Source organism: Bubalus bubalis, chromosome 9, assembly GCF_019923935.1.
Source record: "Bubalus bubalis isolate 160015118507 breed Murrah chromosome 9, NDDB_SH_1, whole genome shotgun sequence".
NCBI lineage: Eukaryota > Metazoa > Chordata > Mammalia > Artiodactyla > Bovidae > Bubalus > Bubalus bubalis.
In genome coordinates, this window is record NC_059165.1 from 12,522,671 (window position 1) to 12,546,087 (window position 23,417).

The 23,417-nt window shown below is 34.6% G+C and overlaps 1 protein-coding gene across 4 annotated transcripts in view; it reads left to right on the forward strand.

Moving 5' to 3' along the window:
- CHD1 (chromodomain helicase DNA binding protein 1) overlaps nt 1-23,417 on the forward strand; it is a 73,123-nt gene that overhangs the window by 36,570 nt on the left and 13,136 nt on the right. For 3 of the 4 annotated variants that reach the window (XM_025292195.3, XM_025292193.3, XM_025292194.3), the window contains exons 14-32: nt 154-344; nt 1,034-1,222; nt 2,491-2,653; nt 3,524-3,676; nt 5,588-5,659; nt 6,456-6,605; nt 9,384-9,532; nt 9,921-10,017; nt 10,132-10,227; nt 11,649-11,825; nt 14,800-14,960; nt 16,200-16,241; nt 16,924-17,054; nt 18,147-18,285; nt 18,503-18,653; nt 19,945-20,067; nt 20,878-21,006; nt 21,450-21,713; nt 22,068-22,208. In XM_025292195.3, the coding sequence (XP_025147980.1) occupies nt 154-344; nt 1,034-1,222; nt 2,491-2,653; nt 3,524-3,676; nt 5,588-5,659; nt 6,456-6,605; nt 9,384-9,532; nt 9,921-10,017; nt 10,132-10,227; nt 11,649-11,825; nt 14,800-14,960; nt 16,200-16,241; nt 16,924-17,054; nt 18,147-18,285; nt 18,503-18,653; nt 19,945-20,067; nt 20,878-21,006; nt 21,450-21,713; nt 22,068-22,208 (2,718 nt within the window). The remainder of the gene's footprint in view (nt 1-153; nt 345-1,033; nt 1,223-2,490; nt 2,654-3,523; nt 3,677-5,587; nt 5,660-6,455; nt 6,606-9,383; nt 9,533-9,920; nt 10,018-10,131; nt 10,228-11,648; nt 11,826-14,799; nt 14,961-16,199; nt 16,242-16,923; nt 17,055-18,146; nt 18,286-18,502; nt 18,654-19,944; nt 20,068-20,877; nt 21,007-21,449; nt 21,714-22,067; nt 22,209-23,417) is intronic. The other variant, XM_025292196.3, reaches the window with a different exon arrangement.

Sequence of the window (23,417 nt, forward strand, 5' to 3'; positions counted from 1 at the left end):
TGAGTTACTTGATTTGAAGATTCCAATAAATTTTAGAATAGTACATAATTTGTATTTGAAATATTGGACATAGATTTAAATTTGCCTCATTTTAATGATTTGAATTCCATTTTTCTCTCAAAATATTAACTACATTCTTCTATTCATTTTAAGGCATTCCTTGGAGGTCTGAATTGGGCATTTATAGGTGTGGACGAAGCACATCGATTAAAGAATGATGACTCTCTTCTGTATAAAACTTTAATAGATTTTAAGTCCAATCACCGTCTCCTTATCACTGGAACTCCTCTGCAAAACTCCCTGAAAGAGCTCTGGTCTTTGCTGCATTTCATTATGCCAGAAAAGTAAGATAAATTAAGATACAATTTTAATGTTAGTTTCATTTGCTAAGTTTAGCAGGAAAATAATTAGTGTAGATAATAAGGTCAGAAGGAGGTTTTATTGTCCCAAACATTGGATCAGAGATTATTAAGAAGAAAAGAAATGGGATGGAATAGAATTCAAAATAATATTTTTATTTTTCAATTTTTGTAAATAAATAAGCTTGAGCCATGGATAATAAATTATAACGGTTTTGCCTGTTGTTCAGAATATCCATTGCTTAAAAATGGAAATAGTATCATTCTTAAACAGTAGTAATAACAATAACAAGGTATTGTTAGAAAATTCCATTTTCTAATAATTTTAGGAAAAGCAGACTAAGATAAGTTGTCCAAGGTCATATACATATTTTCTTTCAATAGATGTATAACTTTCTTTGAGAAATATTTTAGTGATAATTACTCCCATACTTGAAAATATTTCGTCTTTATTTAACTCAAGGAAAGTAAACAATTTTTCATAAAATAGCTTATATTTTACATCTGTAGATATACAATAGATTTCTTGGAAGGATAGCTATTAGAAGTAATTAATTTTAACTAATTCCTCCCCCCCCCCAAATCTATGTTTTGTTTATGTCTGACTATCCTGTAAAATATCAAATGCAGTTTGACTTCTTTCACTGATTCTTCCATTTGCTTAAATTTTTCAGGTTTTCTTCCTGGGAAGATTTTGAAGAAGAACATGGCAAAGGCAGAGAATATGGTTATGCAAGCCTCCACAAGGAGCTTGAGCCGTTTCTATTGCGGAGGGTTAAGAAAGATGTGGAAAAATCTCTTCCTGCCAAGGTTGAACAGATTTTAAGAATGGAAATGAGTGCTTTACAGAAACAATATTACAAGTAAGCTGTAAACAGAGAACATGTTCTGAGGTGCTCCCTAGCCCTGATTGAGTCTTAGAGAGCAGTAATAATTCTTGAATTTTAGAATAGGTTTATTGTATGGCATAGTGAGGCAGAGAGAGATTTAATGGCATGTCTAAGATCACGGGTGATATAAGACTAATTCACCTTATAGCACATCATTAATTGTGTTTATTTTGTACTATGTTACATTATAGAAGGTTTCTTTTTAAGTTTTAGAATTGCCATGATACCAAGGAATTATTACATAATTCTGATAATTATGTTATTGACAGGTGAAAGTAGAAGCCAGAGAAACAAACTTAGAACAAAATTTTAGGCCCCTCTGCTTTTTGAAAAATGTTAATAAATCATATTTTGTATTATTTATGTATGTTGGATCTGTATAGTAACACTTCAAAGAATCAAAAAGAAGTATCCATCCTAGTTTCTGTTCAGACATTTAGTTGCATAAAGCTCTGCTTCATGCATTTGCACTCTCAGAAACATATTTTATGATAAGTGTATAAGTGCCATTCACTTTAAAAATACATTTACTACATAAATTTTACATTTTTGTTATGGAAAACTTCAGACCATATACAAAATAGAATAATATAAATTCCATCACTCAAGCTTGGTCTTCAGCTCATAGCCAACCACCCTCACTTCCCCTGTTCTGTCGTTTTGAGACAAATCAGATAAAATTGTTTCAAGTTCCTTCCAAAACTAACCTTGTAAAAAGGAAGAAAATAAAAGATGTTAGACAAGGTAAGTCATGGTGAGAGGAAATGTTACGCATAATTTGCAGTAATAAAATAGCCACTTACAATTTATCTCTTAAGTTGCATGTGTATTGTGTAACTATTTTAGACAAGGCAGTTTGGCTAAATCGTATCCTCATGAGGTGTGAGGTATCTGCATTAATGGCCCAGCATAGCAAAATTTGTTGGAAAGTTAAGATAGATTATAAAGTTGACCATTTTAAAAATAAATTTTGGGGTAAAGGATTAATGCACTATGCACTATTAATTCACTATGTTATGTTAAGCCTTTACTGTGTATAGTTAATGGTTTAAATAACAGTGTGTTGTCATGGTCTTATGAATGAGGTTCATTTAGTTTTGTGAACAAAGTTTAGTCCTTTGTCTTTGGAGTTGAACTTCATAATGGTGCAGTTTTACTTTGGTACTTAATTTTTTTAGTGATTTTAGAATTCATCCTGGTAATTCTGCTACATCATTTTCATAATCTTTTTTTTTAAACAGGTGGATATTAACTAGGAATTACAAAGCCCTCAGCAAAGGTTCCAAGGGCAGTACCTCAGGCTTTTTGAATATTATGATGGAGCTAAAGAAATGTTGTAACCATTGCTACCTCATTAAACCACCAGATAATAATGAATTCTATAATAAACAGGAGGCCTTACAAGTAAGAATTTTAAAATTGTATTACTTCGTGGTAAAGCAAAATTTTAAAAATGTTTATTTCAGCTTTAAGTGAAAATACCACAATGCTCTAATATATTGGTTAGATGTTCCTTTTGGTTAAAGATGTATTTAAATAATGGTGCTGCTTATTTTTTCGTGTTCATAAAAATATTTTAAAAGTTATAATTTATCCATTTAGTCATTTTGATAAATTTTTTGAAAAGCTGATCTAACCATGGTCTGTCACACTTTATCCAGCAAAAACCCCTTAGTGTATTTTTTGTTGTGAAAAAAATTTCACTAATAGTGGTTGTGTGAATTTGTGACATGGCAAATGGTAGTCTTAAGGGCATCTGGACCTTAGATCTTCCTCTTCCTATCACTTCTGGAAGACAAATGAAGAGTGTGAAGAAGGCACAGTTGTCATCCAGCTGTAGTATTGCTTTGAACTGCTGTCAGTGACATAAATTAGAAGGCACTTCTCACTTTTTCAAAACCTTTGATTACTTAGTTGTTTCTTCTTTCAGTGTATTGTCGCTTAGTTGTTTTTAGCTAAGATTTTTGGAGAAATGGTGTGATATCTAACAAATAGAGTGAAATGGTGCTTTTTTTTTTTTTTTTTTTTTTTGGTCTCCAGAAAATGCAGCAAAACCTAGGTGCTAAATGGCAAGGAAAATTTAGCTTAAGTCATAGAACAAATTGGTCAAGGTTCTAAAAAATTTTGAAAACGTAAATAAACTATTTCAACGTTATGAAAATTAAAAATCTTAATTTAAAATGAAGAAACTGAAGTGTTGTGAGAGACATTTGTTTCATTAAATACAGCTCTTTTAACATGTTATAACAATTATAATTTATTGTTTCCTTATAGCACTTAATCCGTAGTAGCGGAAAACTAATTCTTCTTGACAAACTGTTAATTCGCCTAAGAGAGCGAGGCAATAGAGTTCTTATTTTTTCTCAAATGGTGCGGATGTTAGATATACTTGCAGAATATTTGAAGTATCGTCAGTTTCCCTTTCAAGTAAGCATTTCATTTTGTCTTTTTTGTTGATTTAAATTTTGTCTAATCCCTGGGCATGTTTGAAATTCTTTTGTAAATGAAGAGTAGATTTTATATAACCTTACTCTTTTTAAGAAAATAGATCTGTTTAAAAATTTTTGTCATTATTCCTTTTCTTTTTCTTCTTGACTTTACATTTACCAGCAAAACAGTTTTTTTTTGTGTAGCTCTTCTATGTTCAAATTAAAGGGGCAGCCTTATGTATTAGGCTTTAGTCTGAGGAAGGATAGGAGAGAGCAGCACTTCTGGTGTTACCTGAACTGTTGCAGATTCTGAAGATTGTATGCTCATAGTTATTCTAGTGCATAGTTTGCTGAATAAAAATACATGACTTTTGAGAATATACCAAAGAGCAAAAAGGGCTTATATTCCATCTATTCAATATTTATTTTGAAATTCATTCAATATAATTACAGCTAATATGAATGTTTGGGCTTCCCTGTTGGCTCAGTGGTAAAGAATCCTCCTGTCAGTGCAGGAGATGCTGATTCAGTCCCTGGGTTGGGAAGATCCCCTAGAGAAGGAAGTGGCAAGTCACTTCAGTATTCTTTGCCAGAGAAATCCCATGGACAGAGGAACCTGGCAGGCTACAGTCCATGGGGTCGCAAAGAGTTGCACATGACTCTGACTAAACAACAGCAAATGTGATGAATGTTTAATAGAGTCAGTCTTAGTACTTTACATCTAATTTATTTAATCCTTAGAGCAATTTTATGAATAATACCTGAAACATAGCAACTAGCATATTCAGCTAATAAATGATGTGTATTTAGTGCAGACAGTAAAGTAGAAGTAGAATTACAATGATGAACCTCATCACGCATAATCCCTGCTCTATTGGAGCTTACAGTCTCGTATGGGAGACACATTAAGCAGGTAATGACAAATAAATGTAATGTTATGACTAGTAAGTGCTATGAAGAACAGATGTTGGGTGATATCAACATGATTGAGATACATCTAGTCATTTAGGGGGAAAAGTAAAAAGAATGAAAGGTTTTACTAGTTGCAATTTTTCATGAAAAACAAACTTGGTACTTTAAAAAAGCTTTTGATTTTGGACTTTTCTTGTTTAGCTAATATTTAGTAAACACTTAACATAGACTGTGTCAGACACTGTGCAAAGTGTTTTACTCTGTTCTCTCACTGTATGAAGGAAGTAGTACTTCCTGTGTTCATTTACTGAGGAGGAAACTGACAAGGAAAAAAGGCAAATCACTTGCTCAAGGCACTGGTGAACAGTAAAGATGCTCAAATGTGGGCTGTTCAACTAGAGCCCATGGGGCCCTGAATCAGTGATTCTCATATTTTAAAACAGAGGGCTTTTGCTGAGTTCCTCTTACAGTTTCTGACTCAGTAAATCTGAAATGGGTCTCAATAATTTGCATTTCTAAGTTCTCACTGATGTGTGGGTCCATAACCACACTGGACTCAATCAGTGCCTTTTTTTTTTTAAAACTATGGGCTCTAACCCATTAATGGATCTGAGGATCAGTTTAATGGGTTGTTCAAATGTTGTACTAACATTTTTTTTTTTAATGAAATAGATAATAAAATAATGAGGGTATTTCACAGTACACTGTGTCATGAAACTTGCTTTGCGTGTATACTGTGTACTCATTCACATGTAAAACATATTCTTATAGTGGGTCTCAGGTAAAATGACGGTCAGTGCTATTATTTACTATCAGCAAAAGTAGTTCCAGTGGTTAAGAACACAGACTTTGGAGACAGAATGCTTAGGCGTTGCTTTCCTACCTGTAAGTACTTTCTGGTCTTATCAAAAGTAGTGCTGCTTTTTCATACTTGGTTTTAATTGCTTTTTAAAGTTTTGATTCTGTTACAATGTAGTATTTTAATGTTTTATTCTAGAGATTAGATGGATCAATCAAAGGGGAGCTGAGGAAACAAGCTCTAGATCATTTTAATGCTGAAGGATCAGAGGTATGAATGCTTTTAAAATTGTAAATAAATCGTTTCAGTCATTATTTTAGTTATAGTTTTTTAAGAAAAGTGTTATTGGTGATGGCCAGTTTTGATTTACAAGTGAGGTTTTAAAATCCATATTGTCTGTTAAATATGAGGAATTTTACCCTTTTGTATAAATACTATTTCAATATAGGACAGTTAATTTGCTTCTAAATAAACTAGCCTGTTTTGATTTAGAATTCTTTATGAATTGTTGTTTATTAGTCCCATATATATTTGTATTTGGGAGTCTTGTTTATTGGTTTTGCTAGATACATTTTATTAGCAATTTTAAAACTGTGTTTCACTTTTGTTGGTAAAATACCTTTTAAAGAATTGTGTTAATTCAGGGCAGTGTTGGGCCTTCGTTGCTCCACATGGGCTTTCTTCAGTTGCAGGAAGCACGGGCTGCTCACTCGTTGCAGCTCACGGGCTTCTTGCAGTGGTTTCTCTTGTTGCGGAACTGGGGCTCTAGGTGTGGAGGGTTCAGTAGCTGCAGCACAAGGGCTCAGGAGTTGTGGCTCACAGGCTCTCGAGCACCGGCTCAGTGCTTGCGGCGCACAGCATTAGTGGTCCCACAGCATGAGAGATCTTCCCTCTCCAGACCCATGTCTCCTGCATTGGCAAGTGGATTTTTTTTTTTACTACTGAGTCAACAGGGGAGCATGGTAAAATACTTTTAAATTCAGGAATTCAGTTATAAAATTCTCACATTGATTATTCACAGTCACAGTTAAGAATTTAAAATTGTGCCTTTTATATTTCCTTGTAGGATTTCTGCTTTTTGCTTTCCACAAGAGCTGGAGGTTTAGGAATTAACTTAGCCTCAGCTGACACTGTTGTTATATTTGATTCTGATTGGAATCCACAAAATGATCTTCAGGCACAGGCTAGAGCTCATCGAATTGGGCAAAAGAAACAGGTATTTTTTATCCTCCTTATTTTACTGTTTCAGAGTCTTTTTTATCATCAGTGTTTAGAATTTATTTCGGTTTATCCTTCTTGTTGAAACATGCATATTGTTATTGAACAGATAGAGTGCAGAGGAGCTTGAATTTATCAGAATCATCTGGAAATTGACAGAACTGAGAAAACTATGCCTGAATAGGATCATGTACTCTTTTTTTGATCATAATTCTGTTCACAGCTGTAGAATAAATATAATGTGTTTCATTCACTATATAAATATATATATTTTAAAATATCTTCATATACTTAACTATTGAAAGGGATTTTGCTTCATACATTGTTCTTCTTTGTTAGCCGTGTACCCATAGGCTTCTCCTTGCAAAATAGCCATTCTCATAATTTTTGTATAACTCTCTGGAACAGTTGTAATAGCCCTTGAGAAAAACCGTCTGTCATCTTTTTGATATCTTGGTCCTTGTATTTTAATTACATTTACCTTCATCTGGGATAGTGCCTGAAACTTCTTCAAAGCAGGAGGTGATGAACAAGTAGCACAAAAAGGCTTAGTACATTTTATTTACTTTGTAAATATTCATATTTTCAACTGAGAAATAAATCCATAGTATAAAATGAAAAAAATGTTTTACCCGAATAATTCTCATGAAAGAGATGGAAACTTGAAACAGGGATAACAGTAAGCCAAGACAAATTACAGACTGTTGAAAAACGAGAAAATGAGTAGATAGGATATTCTTTCAGGTGAGCTGGGCCTAATGTATTTGTGAAGAGACAGCATATTTCTGTGTCATGAATGAAATGGGGAAAAGTGATTAATTGCACTGATAGACAGCTCCTATGTTGAAATCCTCAACAAACACATGGCTAGACAAAACATTCCACTTATGCTACTTAAAGACTTCGGCCACCACATCCTCTAATACAGGGTAGAAGAAAGAGGAAATATTAGGAAAAGAACCAGAACCAGTAAGACAAAATACTATAGAAAGCTGTGTGGTAGATCTCTGGGATGAATACCTGAATACAATCACAAAATAATGCAGTCAACTTTCTTTTCATTGTGTTAAAATTCTTTTTTTAAAGTAAGTATATGTATGAAGTATATTTTCATTACTAATGAGGTAGATTCTTGATTATTTCATTATTGATGACGTGTAAGATTCCTATGGTTCATGTACTTGCTATTTTAGTAGTCAGTCAATTCAGTCGCTCAGTCGTGTCCGACTCTGCGACCCCATGAATTGCAGCACGCCAGGCCTCCCTGTCCATCACCAACTCCCAGAGTTCACTCATACTCGCGTCCATAGAGTCGGTGATGCCATCCAGCCATCTCATCCTCTGTTGTCTCCTTCTCCTCCTGCCCCCAATCCCTCCCAGCATCAGAGTCTTTTCCAATGAGTCAACTCTTCGCATGAGGTGGCCAAAGTACTGGAGTTTCAGTACTTTCAGCTTTAGCATCATTCCTTCCAAAGAACACCCAGGGCCGATCTCCTTTAGAATGGACTGGTTGGATCTCCTTGCAGTCCAAGGGACTCTCAAGACTCTTCTCCAACACCTCAGTTCAAAAGCATCAGTTCTTTGGCACTCAGCTTTCTTCACGGTGCAACTCTCACATCCATACGTGACCACTGGAAAAACCATAGCCTTGACTAGACGGACCTTTGTTGGCAAAGAAATGTCTCTGCTTTTGAATATGCTATCTAGGTTGGTCATAACTTTCCTTCCAAGGAGTAAGCATCTTTAAATTTCATGGCTGCAATCACTTTCTGCAGTGATTTTGGAGCCCCCAAAAAATAAAGTCTGCCACTGTTTCCACTGTTTCCCCATCTATTTCCCATGAAGTGATGGGGCCAGATGCCATGATCTTCGTTTTCTGAATGTTGAGCTTTAAGCCAACTTTTTCACTCTCCTCTTTCACTTTCATCAAGGAGCTCTTTAGTTCCTCTTCACTCTGCCATAGGGTGGTGTCATCTGCATATCTGAGATTATTGATACTTCTCCCGGCAATCTTGATTCCAGCTTGTGGTTTTTCCAGCCCAGCGTTTCTCATGATGTACTCTGCATATAAGTTAAATAAGCAAGGTGACAATATATAGCCTTGACGTACTCCTTTCTGTATTTGGAACTATTTAGACTCAAGAAAATTTAAAACAGTTTTAAAAAATCATTTGGAAGGCTTAAAGGGCACAGGGTAATTTGTCATTGTGCCAAAATGTCCAGTTTAATGAAGAATGCCTGATATTCCAGGTCCCAGTGCTCTAAATGCTGGTGAGCCCAATCATTGTGAAAACTAACAGTGGTCCCTGAAGGGGAGTATTGTGTGATATAGAACCACTGACTTTGAGAAACAGGACAAAAATCACTACTCATTGAGTTTTGTCTTTTGCAAAGCTTTTTGTTGTTGTTAATGGCAGAGCTTCATCGTTAACTTAAACAGTAATTCGTGGAATTTTAGACTGTATAGAACGATGAAACAATCAAAATTAAGGGAACTGGTATAAGTTTGTCATAAGTTTACCACCACCCCCTTTCCACACTGAAATATAATTTTAAAAATTACTGTCATTCCTTTAAAAAAAGAAAAAGCAAACTGACCAAACTATAAGGAAGGACATAGTCTCAAATAATCTTTCAATTGAGGAAGCTTTTTTGCTTTTCACCAGTGAAAATTTCACGTTGGATGAATTCCCGACTCTAACCAGTATTTGGGCATTCATCATTAGCAGAATGAATCATTACTGTGCTTTAAATTCCATTGTGTGTATCTTTACAGGTGAATATTTATCGTCTGGTTACAAAGGGATCAGTTGAAGAGGATATTCTTGAAAGGGCCAAAAAGAAGATGGTTTTAGATCATCTTGTGATTCAAAGAATGGACACAACTGGGAAGACAGTACTACACACAGGTTCTGCCCCTTCAAGGTAGTTACTTTTCTCTAAAATAAAAAAAAGTTGTTACATAATCATACTATGCTCATTTTTCCAAAATGTTACATAGTGTAAGCAGATCGCTGAAGTACTGTGTTTAGTGTTGTTCTTCTGTGTTTCAAAGCACTGAGGTAATTCCTGGTCAGTGGCATACATTCAGTGAGTGCATGGTTTCACCATTCTAATTTTGTAATCTTGGGGGAAAGCCCTAGGCTTAAAGTTCTTTAGTTTTAAAATAAATATACTAGTAATCTTTCACTTTTCTAACTATGTCATATTAACTGTTATAAAGGGGACTATGCCAATAATTCATGAAAGTGCTATGTAAATGTTAAATTTGTGACTGTTAGTATTAAGTAATTTTTGTTTTTTCTAATTTTAGTTCTACTCCTTTCAATAAAGAAGAATTATCAGCCATTTTAAAGTTTGGTGCTGAGGAACTTTTTAAGGAGCCTGAAGGAGAAGAACAAGAGCCCCAGGTAAAGAAAAAAAAAGCTTGTCCCAAAATATGTCATTTTTAAAACTATAAATGTAAAATGTATATATCTTAAAACATAATAAAGCCTATTTAAAGTAAAGATTTCTTTTTCTAGGAAATGGATATAGATGAAATCTTGAAGAGGGCTGAAACTCATGAAAATGAAGCCGGACCTTTAACTGTAGGAGATGAATTACTTTCTCAGTTCAAGGTAGATTTTCTTTTTGAATTTTTCTTCATAATTATATAAATGGAGAAGGTGGGATTTTTCTTTTGTCATTTAGTGTTTTATTCATCTTTTTTTAGGCAGGATTAGCAGGGTAATCTTAAAAAATGTTAAAAACGTCTTTGTCTTAAAATTTGCAATGATGTATAAAAATTTTTCTTTCTTCTTCTGACAGACTAGCAGTGAGTGACATGATTTGAAACCATTTTCATAACTGAAGACTTTTAGCTGATTTTTATTGCAGCAGTTTTTGACATTAGATTAATTTAAGCATTATCCCAACTAAGAAAACACAAGTAAATCAGACAGAGTAAGCAGTAATACTGTGATAGATACCCCTGGGTTAGGTGGGTTAGTTGCTAACTCATATCTGACTGTTGCAACCTCATGGGCTATACCGGCAAGAAGACTAGAGTGGGTATTCATTCCATTCCCTTCTTCAGGGGATCCTCCCAACTCCAGGATTGAACGTGGGTCTCTTGCATTGCAGGCAGCTTCTTTACCAACTGAGTCACCAGTGAACCCCACCCCAGGTTAGATGCGGGCTAAAAAGATTTCAGGGAGTCCTAAAGCAACATAAGTCACCCAGCCCCAGAGTAAAGTGTGTGCCAGTTGTTTAGCGTAAAAAAGCAGATTTCTCTGCATCCTAGCCATTTTCCACAAGCTGACGTTTTTAAGGATCAATTAATGTCATTCCTTCATTCAACAAATACTTACTGAGTACCTGCAATGTGCCACACACACAGAGCATAGTTTTCTTGTCTTTCCAATTACCTGTAAGCTTTAATGTCCCAATATTGGCAGTTAACCTTAAAGAGTGCTTTCTGTATACCAAACTCTGCACACTTCTTTAAATGTATTGTTATTTAATCCTCACAAAAGTTAGTATGCTGTTACTAGCTTTCCTGTTTTAGAAATGAAGAAACTAGCACTTAGGGAACCTAAATAAATTTATCTGTGGTCTCTGAGCTCCTTGTGTCTTGTCATCAAACTCTTCAGGTATTTTTTTTATGATCATAAAAACAAGAATATTGGGTTGTTTTACGACACTTTGTGTTTAATGGACTGGTGTGGTAATTACTACAGAAGGTGATTGAGTGTGATACTCTATAAATTTGTTGTTACTTTGTTAACTTCCTCTAGTTCTATTCTAGTAGTAATTTTGTTGATCAGCAGGGCAAAAGAGAATCATTCCTGGAAGATAATTCTTAGAAGTTGTTTGGTTTGATCTACTTTGACCTCATAAAGAAATAAACTCAGCTTAGCAATCATATTTGGTTTAACCTATAGTCATATTCATTATCCTAGGGCTATTTGTTATCTTATTCCTTCCTGCTAAGAAAGAAAAAAACGTAAGGATGAATAGTTCTTTAATTTTATTCTGCTAAAATTCTGGAATTTATCAGGTGGCCAACTTTTCAAATATGGATGAGGATGATATTGAGTTGGAGCCTGAAAGAAATTCAAAGAACTGGGAAGAAATCATTCCTGAAGATCAAAGACGACGATTAGAAGAAGAGGAAAGACAAAAGGAACTTGAAGAAATTTATATGCTCCCCAGAATGAGAAACTGTGCAAAACAGGTGACTTTTTAATTTAAAAGCTGTTTCTGTACTATAAAGAGTATTTATTTACTCTTGGACTACCTCTTTTATGAGAAATACTGGTACTTCTTTTCTTGTAATGACTTCCTCGGATTTAATAATGCTTGTCTCATACAATTAGTTGGAAAGTGTTCCTTCTTAACTATAACCTAAATTTTATAAATATACAACTATCAATATACTTTTCGAATGAGTGTGGTTGGTTGTTTCAAGAACTTTGTTCATTTTATCCAAGTTGTTGAGTTTATGGGGCATAAAGTTATTCATAATAATACCCCCATACTATCCTTTTAGTGTTTATAGGATATTTAGTGATTTCCCTTTTTTTCATTCTGTTAACCAAATTAAAAGACACTTACTCTTTGGAAGAAAAGTTATGACCAACCTAGACAGCATATTAAAAAGCAGAGACATTACTTTGCTAACAAAGGTCTGTCTAGTCAAGGCTATGGTTTTTCCAGTAATCATGTATGGATATGAGAGTTGGGCTGTGAATAAATCTGAGTGCTGAAGAATTGATGCTTTTGAACTATGGTGTTGGAGAAGACTCTTGAGAGTCCCTTGGACTGCAAGGAGATCCAACCAGTCCATCCTAAAGGAGATCACTTCTGAGTGTTCATTGGAAGGACTGATGTTGAAGCTGAAACTCCAATACTTTGGCCACCTGATGCGAAGAAACGACTCATTTGAAAAGACCCCGATGCTGGGAGATTGAAGGCAGGAGGAGAAGGGGATGACAGAGGATGAGATGGTTGGATGGCATCACTGACTCAATGGACATGAGATTGAGTAAACTCCAGGAGTTGGTGATGGACAGGGAGGCCTGGCATGCCGCTGTCATGGGATCACAAAGAGTTGGTCACAACTGAGCAAATGAACTGAACTGATTGGCATTTTTTTTCTTGATCGTTCTAGCTATAGGTTAATTTTATTCATCTTTTCAAAGAACCACCTTTTGGTTTTATTTTTTATTTTTATATTTTAAGTTTCATTGATTTCTGTGTGTTTTTTTTTTTCTTCCTTCTTTTGTTCTCCTTATAAGTGTCTAAAGATAAAAGCTTAGATCATTAAGACTTTCCTTTTCTAATAGTTTTTTTTTTAAGGTCCTGCTTTTTCTGTACCTCGTGAGTTTATGTATTTATTTATGGCTGTGCTGGGTCTTTGTTGCTGCTCAGGCTTTTTTTCCCCCTTTGTTGCAGTGCACGGGCTTCTCATTGTGGTGGCTTCTCTTTTTATGGACCACAGGCTCTAGGGTGCTTGGGCTTCAGGAGTTGTGCCACTTGGCCCATTGCATGTGGAATCTTCTTGAACCAGGAATCGAACCTGTGCCCCCTGCATTGGTAGACATAAACTCTGGACCAGCAAAAGTCCCAACATTAGCATTTGATGCTGCAAATTTCCATTAACCACTGTCTTTTCTGAATTTCCTAAATTTTGAATTTGTTGTGATCTCATTTTCATTTATTTCAAAGTACTTTCTAATATCTTTTGTGACTTCCTCTGTAACCCATAGGTTTTTTAAGAAGTGTGTTGTTTAGTTTTCAGATATTTGGGGGATTTTTCCAGGGGTCTTCATTGTTGATTTCTATTTTAATTCTCTTATGGTCAGAGAACATACCCTGTGTGATACGAATTTTTAGCAATTTGTTGGTGTTTGTTTTATGGCTCAAATGAACAGAGTGTTAGATTTTTAAATAATGGTAGCAGTGCCATGCCAAGCTATATTGGGTCCTGTGGCAAGAGGAAAAACTTTGCATTAGCTTCTGATTTTTTAGAATACTGTTGTATTTCAAGATTATGTCTTGATTGTTGAATTTTTTGTTATCTCCTTAAATTTTGAGTCTGAGGCAAATGAACACACCCCAGACTCTGCCCTGCCAGGTTTGGTTTTTCTTTTCCTACAAGCGTATTAGGTCTTCTGTGTCCTTAGTTCTGTAGGTGAGAAAGATCTGGCCAGGCTTCCTGACTGTCCCCTCAAAGGTGACTCTCTTTCTCCAGGCCTTCACCATGAGGGAAAGTTTTCTCTAATCTCCAGCCCCATTTCCAGTCTTTCTCATGAGCCCCTGATGTGAGTTGGTGGAGGTTTGTGAAGTGCCTGCGAGTGGGTGGGTGCAGGTTCTCCCTGTGTCTTTTGTCCCTAGGAACCCTCTCTCCTCATGGCAGCTCAGTCTTTAGCAAATGTTAGCTGACTTTTATCTTCTTGTATGGTACTTGACGTCTACCATTCATCCTCTTCACAAGTAAGCCAGTGTTCGACTTCCACCTCTTATAATCTGTATTTCCTTACTTTTATCCTATTAGATTGCCTTGCGATTTGATGTGTGTAATGGAAGTTTAATGTTTTGTAGATTAGATTTTTTTACTTTTATGATAAAAATGGCTTTATTGGCTAGTGTTCCTTTTCATTTCTGCTATCACGAAAAATAGGAATGATATTGATGGGTTAGCAGAATGATCATTTTTAAGACGTTTGATGCAATATCAAATTGCCCTCTGTTGTGTAAATAGCCATCAGAGGTGTTTGACTCTGTTTTTCATTACCAGTACCAGTATTGGCTAGTATTAGTTAGTTAGTATTGGTCAAATTGATGGAGTAACTTTAATTACACTGCATTGTTACTTTAATTCATGTTTTTAAAAATATACTAGGAAGTTGTATAATTCTGTTTGTTATTTAATTAATCACTGTTAATAACCTTTCACATATTTTTACAAAAGGACTATGGATATATTCCTGCTGGTTTACGGGAATGTTTTAAGCATTAAGACTATTAATATAACTCTTTGACATTAATCTGCTGTATTTTTTGGAGTTTTTTTGCTTTTTAATTCCGTTTATAGAATATTTTTTTATATGTACATGTTAATTTTGTCAATCATAATACTTTCATTGCTCTTAAAACAGAAGCCTGTTTTACCTAAACATGGGCAAAATTTTGTTTTCAAATTCCAGATTAGTTTCAATGGAAGTGAAGGGAGGCGCAGTAGAAGTAGGAGATACTCTGGATCTGATAGTGATTCAATATCAGAAAGAAAAAGGCCAAAGAAACGTGGAAGACCACGAACTATCCCTCGGGAAAATATTAAAGGATTTAGTGATGCAGAAATTCGGCGGTAAGATGACATAAGACCATTTTTACTTCAGCTTGGTTTTAGTAGGGGGTAAAATTAAAACAGAAACTCCACAAAATATAAAGTTTTAGAAGAGGCAAATATAATTGTGTGGGGATTGGGTGGTTCTGATTTTGGTTGGTATGAGTAAAAGATGAGTTTGGCATCTATGCTGTTATTTATTGTTACTCTATTTGGACTGCTAAATTATTTTGGTTTTATTAATGTGGTTCAGAATAGTGGTCCTTTTGAATGATGAATGTATACTTCAATATATATTTATTAAAAATTCTCACTGTATATGACTCCCAACATTACTCTTTATGTGGGAGTAATTTAGTTCCATATTTTTCTAGTTTTTTTACAGTGGGGTGATTGGTTTTTGAAAATAACCATGTTAAAAGTGTTTGATATGTCCAAATAGAAACTGAGGTAAGATTGGCCTTACAGATTTATTTATATATATATATACACACAGCTTTATTTATGGAGGATGGGATAACAGCTTATTTTGTTTACTGTGTAATATTTTTGTGTATGAAATTTGTGAAAGGTTGTTCATTGTTGTATTTTCAGAGTTTGTTGTTTCTTTCAAACTATTGTAACTCATTTCTTTTAAATCATAGACCTGTCTGATAAAGTTCTTCCTCATTTTTTTCTACCAGAAAACTAAATATATGTTAGATTTTATTTAGGGTACTTTTATGGCCACCTGATTTGCTGGACTTTCTGTCTTTAGTTGAAGAGACAATGCAACTTCTACTTTTCCTGGATATTTTCCCTCATCCATCAACCACTTGGGTAGCTTTGTTCCTAAGTAATACTTATTTTTCCATTGTTGGTATAATGCCATATATCTGATTTAAAACTATATTCAGTAAATTTTTATCAACACTTGAAATGTGAGGTGGTGTAATATGATTGAGAATTCTGGAGACACTTCCTCTGATAGCCTTGAACCTTTTTTGTCCTGTGAAAATAATAAAGTAATTTCTAAAATAAAATTTAGCTTCTATTGTTTTATTTATATTGGTTTCTAAATATCATCCTGGGTGTTAAAATATGTCTTATCTTTATTGATATCTAACCTTTTAACATTTTGATTCTAGCATAGCTTATTCATTTTTGTTAGTAATAGTGCCTTGAATTATTGATAATATTTACACTAACAAGTATTATTTCTGTATATCTATTTTGTAACAAATAGTGAAGCCCACATTTAAACCAGTTATTTTCTGTTAGGTTTATCAAGAGTTACAAGAAATTTGGTGGCCCTCTGGAAAGGTAAATACATTTGTCATTCTCAATAGAATTACAGAATGTGTCACATGCTATCAGTTTTATTTATACTATTCTTAAATTTTCTGCAACAAGTTTTTACAAAATTAGTCTGTAAAAAGCAAATTTCACATAGATTTTTTAAAGTGTTTTAGTACTATCCTTTATTCTTTCTGGTCTCTAAAATTTTATCTACAAATGTTTTCTATAAAATACATGGATTATAAAACATTTGCATTTTTATAATTGTACTTTTCAAATGCTTTTTCTTACCTTTTCCTTACAATCTTATAAAAATAGCAGATTCATCCATAGAGAGGCTAAGTTGCTAACCTAGCCTCTGACTTTAGAGACCAGACTTATCAGTTATTCTCAATAACTGCTGTAACTACTATCTCAAGTATAGAGTGGCAGAGACTCAAATTGGTTTAATTCTATTTTTCTCCCCCAAACTCCACCTTAAAATGGGATATTTTCTATTTTATTTTGAGAGGACCTGTATGAGGTTACAATGGAATACTTACATAATTATTTTAGATGAAGAAAAAAATGTTTTGAACATTTATCATTATTTATATTCTCTGCGTAGTGTCTAGTAATAAAAAAATTATAGAACTTTACTCTTATGTATGTTAAATGGCCTCATTTTTTTCTGCATTTACCTGAAAATTGTATTATTTTATTACAGATTAGATGCAATTGCTCGAGATGCTGAATTAGTTGATAAGTCAGAGACAGACCTCAGACGACTAGGAGAATTGGTGCATAATGGTTGCATTAAAGCTTTAAAGGACAACTCTTCAGGAACAGAACGAACAGGTGATAATAAAATGAAAGTGATTTAAAGAAAGAAATGGAATTGTTGAAATCTGCTTTTATTGAATTTGGTTGATAGTATGTCTTAAGTTACCTATATATTAGTCTTAAAAGACGCTTTATAAAACAAAGTAAGGCCATTTCCGGGTAATAGAAAATGGGGAACAGAACTGTATTATTGAAGGCAATAGAAACTGTCTGCCTGGTATATTTTCTTGCTGGGAGGTAACATCAGAGATTGTTAGTTCTACTATATTTTTAGTATATATGCAAAGTCACTTCAGTTGTGTCCGACTCCTTGCAACCCTGTGGACTGTAGCCTGCCAGGCTTCTCTGTCCATGGGATTCTCCAGGCAATACTGGAGTGGGTTGCCATGCCCTCCTCAGGGGATCTTCCTGACCCAGAAGTCAAACTCATGTCTCTTATGTCTCCTGCATTGGCAGGTGGGTTCTTTACTGTATTTTTACTATAGTATAGATGAGATATTATAAGTATACACATGTGATATTGGTTTTAACATAGTTACTTCATTATACTTTGTAATTCATCTTAGATAAGATTCAATAATTAGATGTACTGAAAAAAAATCATACTGGAACTCTTATTTAGAATGACTGACATATTCATCCCAGGTAGTGCAGTGGTAAAGAACCCGCCTGCCAATGCAAGAGACTGAGAAGGTGTGCAGGTTAGATTCCTGGGTCAGAAAGATCCCCTGGAGGAGGAAACAGCAACCCACTCCAGTATTCTTGCCTGAAAAATCCCATGCACAAAGGAGCCTGGCGGGCTACAGTCCAAGAGTTGGGCATGACTGATCAACTGAGCACAGCACAGTACATGTGTTTGCTGTAGCACGTGAAATGCTTTTTGTGAATCCTCTTGTGCTGTATTATAATCACTAGTATGTAGTGAAAAGACTTGGAGTGAAATTTAAGGTTTGCCAGCAAGCCTCTCCCCTTAATGCAAATAAGTAATACTTAAAAATAATAGGTAAATAAATACTACTACTTTTTTATATAAGTAATAACATACATTGCTTTGTATTTTGTAGAATTATATATTTTATACTTTTTGATATTCTTTTCCAAATATAGGTGGTAGACTTGGAAAAGTAAAGGGCCCAACATTCCGAATATCAGGTGTACAGGTGAATGCCAAGCTGGTCATCTCCCATGAAGAAGAATTAATACCGCTGCACAAATCCATTCCTTCAGATCCAGAAGAAAGAAAGCAGTGAGTTATTTTTTTCTGCTGTAAAATACTTGTTACTCAATAATATGGACATGAGTGTATGTTAGAAGTGGTTTTTATTCCATGGCCAATTTGAATGAAATGTTTTTAAAAATAAAATAAAGCTCAATATTTTGAAGTGCTAATGATCAAACGTGGTTTTCAAAATATTTAATGAGGCAATTATAAACCTGACAGTGGTTGTTAACTTCAATGATAGGTATATCATCCCATGCCACACGAAGGCAGCTCATTTTGATATAGACTGGGGCAAAGAAGATGATTCCAATTTGTTAATTGGTATCTACGAATATGGATATGGAAGCTGGGAAATGATTAAAATGGATCCTGACCTCAGTCTGACACACAAGGTACTGCAATACTTGATTCTGTTGACCATTCTTGTTAAATTGAATTTTTGCTTTTAAATTATGTTAGAAATAAAGTCAACTCGGGGTCAGGAAAGTTAGCTTTGTGATCTTGGCTTCTTTGGAATTTGGTTTTCATGAAGGGATTGAATTTAAATGATGTCTAGATTCTGCTTTACCTCTGAAATTTCGTTTCTGTTATTTTCACAGTATCAGGTTAAAAAGTAAGCCTCTCATTTAATCATTAACCATCTATATTAATCAAGAGCAGAAAAGGATTGTTTTGTGAGTGTGTGTGTGTATATATTTAAATACCAGTGTTTAGGATTTTTGGTGATTTGATGCTACCACACTTGTTATAGGCTTCCCTGGTAGCTCAGCTAGTAAAGAATCCACCTGCAATTGAGGAGACTCCAGTTCAATTCCTCGGTCGGGAAGTTCCCCTAGAAGAGATAGGCTACAAACTCCAGTATTCTTGGGCTTCCTTGGTGGCTCAGATGGTAAAGAATCTGCCTGCAATACAGGAGACCCGGGTTCAATCTCTGTGTTGGGAAGATCCCCTGGAGAAGGACATGGCAACCCACTCCAGTATTCTTGCCTGGAGAATCCCCATGGACAGAGGAGCCTGGCGGGCTACAGTCCGTGGGATCACAAAGAGCTGGACACCACTGAGCGACAAAGCACAGCACAACACAGCACACAGTCGTTATAATCGTTTCTTTGCCTGGAATGGGAAACACTGAAAGCTTGCCCAATTCTTATAATTCATCTTTTTATATTTTACTTCATGGACAAGTGGGAACCTTCAGCTATTTGTCATTTGCTACTATGAAGCAAAATTAGTTTATATTTTCATTGCAAAAGGTTTCTCACAGTGCCTGCTTTGGGTCCTCTTCTAGATGGATGATACTTTATATTCTTGGGATTTTTGTATACTTCATAGTTAAATACACTGTTTAGGAGGAAGGAAATCTAAGAATACTATGATTTTAATGACACTGACTGCTAATACACCATTATGTATTTGAAAGAAATTTCTAACCTCATACTATGTAATCTCTTTATGAATAGAGGGATAATTTTCTTGTGTATTTAGAATTCATTTCTAGAGAAAGAAATCTTTGTGGCATAGGTATAAGAAATGTATTTTGCATTCAGTGTTGTTTATTCTTTTAAGATTTGTAACTTGCCAGCACGTTATACATGTTTTTTTTTTTGAGAAGGCATTTTTAAATGATTATTATTTCTCATGTTATTTATTAAAGACAAGATGAAAAAATTAATTGCTTTTCAGATTCTTCCAGATGATCCTGATAAAAAACCACAAGCAAAACAATTACAGACACGTGCAGACTACCTCATCAAATTACTTAGTAGAGATCTTGCAAAAAAAGAAGCTCAGAGGCTTTCTGGTGCAGTAAGTTAAAATATGATGCTTAAGAGCACTTTACTTTTGGATAAGATAAACCTAGTTTACCCCATCACCCTAGATTCCTGTGGTTAACATGGGCTCATCAGTGTGTTTATCTGTAATTTAGTAGCTTTGTTTGAATACGGTAGTATTTTGCCTTAACTGATTGATTTCAGCATTCATGTTGAAACTCCAGTGAGTCATGTCTTTCAGAAGAAGAATCTCTTTTTTTCCTAGTATTTAGTATGGGAGCAACTTTTGGAGTGAAATGGGGTGTTTTTTTGAGAGGTCAAGCCTCCATTACTGGAGACAGGGCAGTAATTGGATTTGGAGACATTGGGCAGCTTAAGGAATAGGAAGTATTGAAGATCACCAAGCTTATTTATTGATTGTGTTCCACAAAAGAAGGAAAAAGGCAGTAAAAGAGAGGTGATTGGAAACTAAAGCAACCTTTGAAAGTTTACCTGTAACCACAGTGTCAGTAACTACCTCTGTACTATTTAAAATAATTTCTAATGCTAGCTCTGGTGGCATTGTTGAGCTGAAGACAATACTTTAGGATTGTGAACAGCCTTCCTACTTCTCTCAACTCTTTTTTTTTTTTTTTAAAGGAATAATTACAGTTGGTTATCATTTATTCAGATTAATTTGCATTTGATTAAGCTATATCACTTTTGTTGATAATTTCTAAGATTGGTGTACCAACAGACTAAGGATTGGGTAGGAATGTGTGTTCTTTTAGCTTCATAGATTTAGTATTTAAGATTTTTTAATGGAATCTGTGGGGTTGGTGAGAATAAAAATAATTATTTTTAGGGAGGTTCAAAAAGGCGAAAAGCAAGAGCTAAGAAGAATAAAGCAATGAAGTCTATAAAAGTGAAAGAGGAAATAAAGAGTGATTCTTCTCCCTTGCCCTCAGACAAGTCTGATGAAGATGATGATAAGGTAAGAATGTGTTTTAGAAAAGCAACCTGTTATCTATAGAAAAGGGCACGTGGCATGTTTTCAGTATGCTTTACATTTGAAATTTGAACTTAGGCTTAAAATTTTACTGCTAGATACTGAAGTCCTTTTTTATAGTTTGTTGTGTAGTTTCATTTATAGAATAGAATTCTGCCATCCAGTAGAATATCATCTGTCACTAAAGGGAGAGAGCGAAGGTCCTTCCTTTTCAAACATTTGCCATTTGAAGACATTGTCTCATTTTGTTATAAATTTTTAATGGGATTGGCTTATCTTAGTTTTTATTGCATGTATCATTACTAACGGGATTCTGGATTATTTCTCTCAGAATCCACATACATGCAATCAGTAGTCATGCAGAGAAAAGAAATTAGTCTTTGTCAAGATTTGGTTAGTAATACATTGGCCATACTTGCACTTTTCAGGATGAAATCACTTCTGTGAAACATCCAAACAAAAAAATTAAAACAGAAAGAGACAGTGAAGAAAAAACTGAGCCAGATGTTTGTATAAAGAAGGAACCAGAAGAAAAGAGGGAAGCAAAAGAAAAGGAAAATAAAAGAGAACTTAAAAGGGAGATAAAAGAAAAAGAGGATAAGAAAGATATAAAGGAAAAAGATTTTAAAGAGAAAAGAGAAAACAAAGTAAAAGAAGCTATACAGAAAGAAAAAGACATAAAAGAAGAAAAGGTATGCAAATCATAATATAAAATTTAGAAAGTGACACAATCAGCATATTTACATTTTAGGAGAATAAACTGCCTGTCAGCCCAGTTAATCTCAATAACTGAGTTCTTTAAAAGTACATATGCATATCTAGTAGAGTAGAAAACAGGTTTAAATCCTTTTTAGATGCCTTACCTAATAAGTAACATCATAGGATAGCTTTATTTTTGGTTTCCCCAAGTGGGGAAAAGATTGAATACATAAGACTGTTAAATGTGAATAAACTTTATAGACTACAGTGAGAGTAAATTGTCTTCTGGAGGTGTTAATCACTTTTGCCTTTGTTGTTGTTGTGTATTTGTTTTCTCCTTTCACCAGCTGAGTGAATCCAAGTCTGAAAGCAAGGAAAGATCTAAGAAATCTTCAGTGTTGGATGCTCCAGTTCACATCACCGCAAGTGGTGAACCAGTGCCCATAGCAGAAGAATCTGAAGAGCTGGATCAGAAGACATTCAGCATTGTAAGTAGTAAAGTTTCTGGTTATTTGAAAAATACCTGTAACATTTGAGTTTATATTCATCTTTTAAAACTTTAAATTTAGAGATGTATTTGAATTTGATAGTACTGCATTTCATAGTACTGGAATTCTTACTGTTCTTGAACATGTCAGACAAGTTACAGGATGTTTTTACTTGCTCTTCCCTTTGCTTGAAATGGCTTACTCCTTCGTTTTCTTTAGATATCTGCTCCAACATTACCCTTGTCTGAAATCTTATATAAGGTAGAAAGCTCCCTGCCGTGTCTTACTTTTTTTTTTAAATCATAGTTGTCACCATTTTAAACACTATATCTTGTTTATTTGTTGGCTCTATTCTACTGGAGTACAAGCTCCATAAAAGCAGGGTCTTCATTTTATTTACTGCTCTATTTTCTGGGTCTAGAACAATGTCTAGAATATAGTATGTGTTCAACCTACAAGGGGCTTCCCAGGTGGTGCAGTGGTAAAGAATCTGCCTGCCAATGCAGGAGACACAAGAGATGCAGGTTCAGTCCCTGGGTTGGGAAGATCCCCTGAAGAAAGAAATGACAACCCACTCCAGTATTCTTACCTGGATCCCAGGGACAGAGGAGCCTGGCTGGCTACAGAGTGCAGCATTGCAGAGTTGGATGCAACTGAGCATGCACCCAGCTGAGTCTGAGCAGCAGAATATAAACTACCAAAATTGAACAAGAAATAGAAAATGTAGAGAACAAATATGAATAACATAAAAATTAGAAAACAAATGTTTTCCCTTTTTAAAAAAGTCAGGCTTGGCTGAGTTCTAATTTTAACTACAGAATACACAATTCCCAGTGTTTCCAGTGTTATTTAAATTATGCCTGACAAAAGATGGAAAGTTTCCCAACTGATGTGAAGAAATAGGTCAATAAAACAATAAAGTACTCAGAAACAGATTTTCACAAATAAGGTAGACACCTGATTATAAGAAAGGCCCTTCACAGCAGGGATGTGAGGATTTCTGTTTTTCAAATAAATGGTGGCATTAGGTCAACTAAATATACCGTCTGTAGTTGACCCATCCTTGCATACCCAGAAGTAACCCTACTTGCTACTCATGGATATAGTTACTATAAAATTTAAAGTTGTTTTTGCATTTATATACAATAAAATCTATCTGTAGTTTGATTTTCTAGCAATATTTTTAGTCTGGTTTTGGTACAAGGTTAA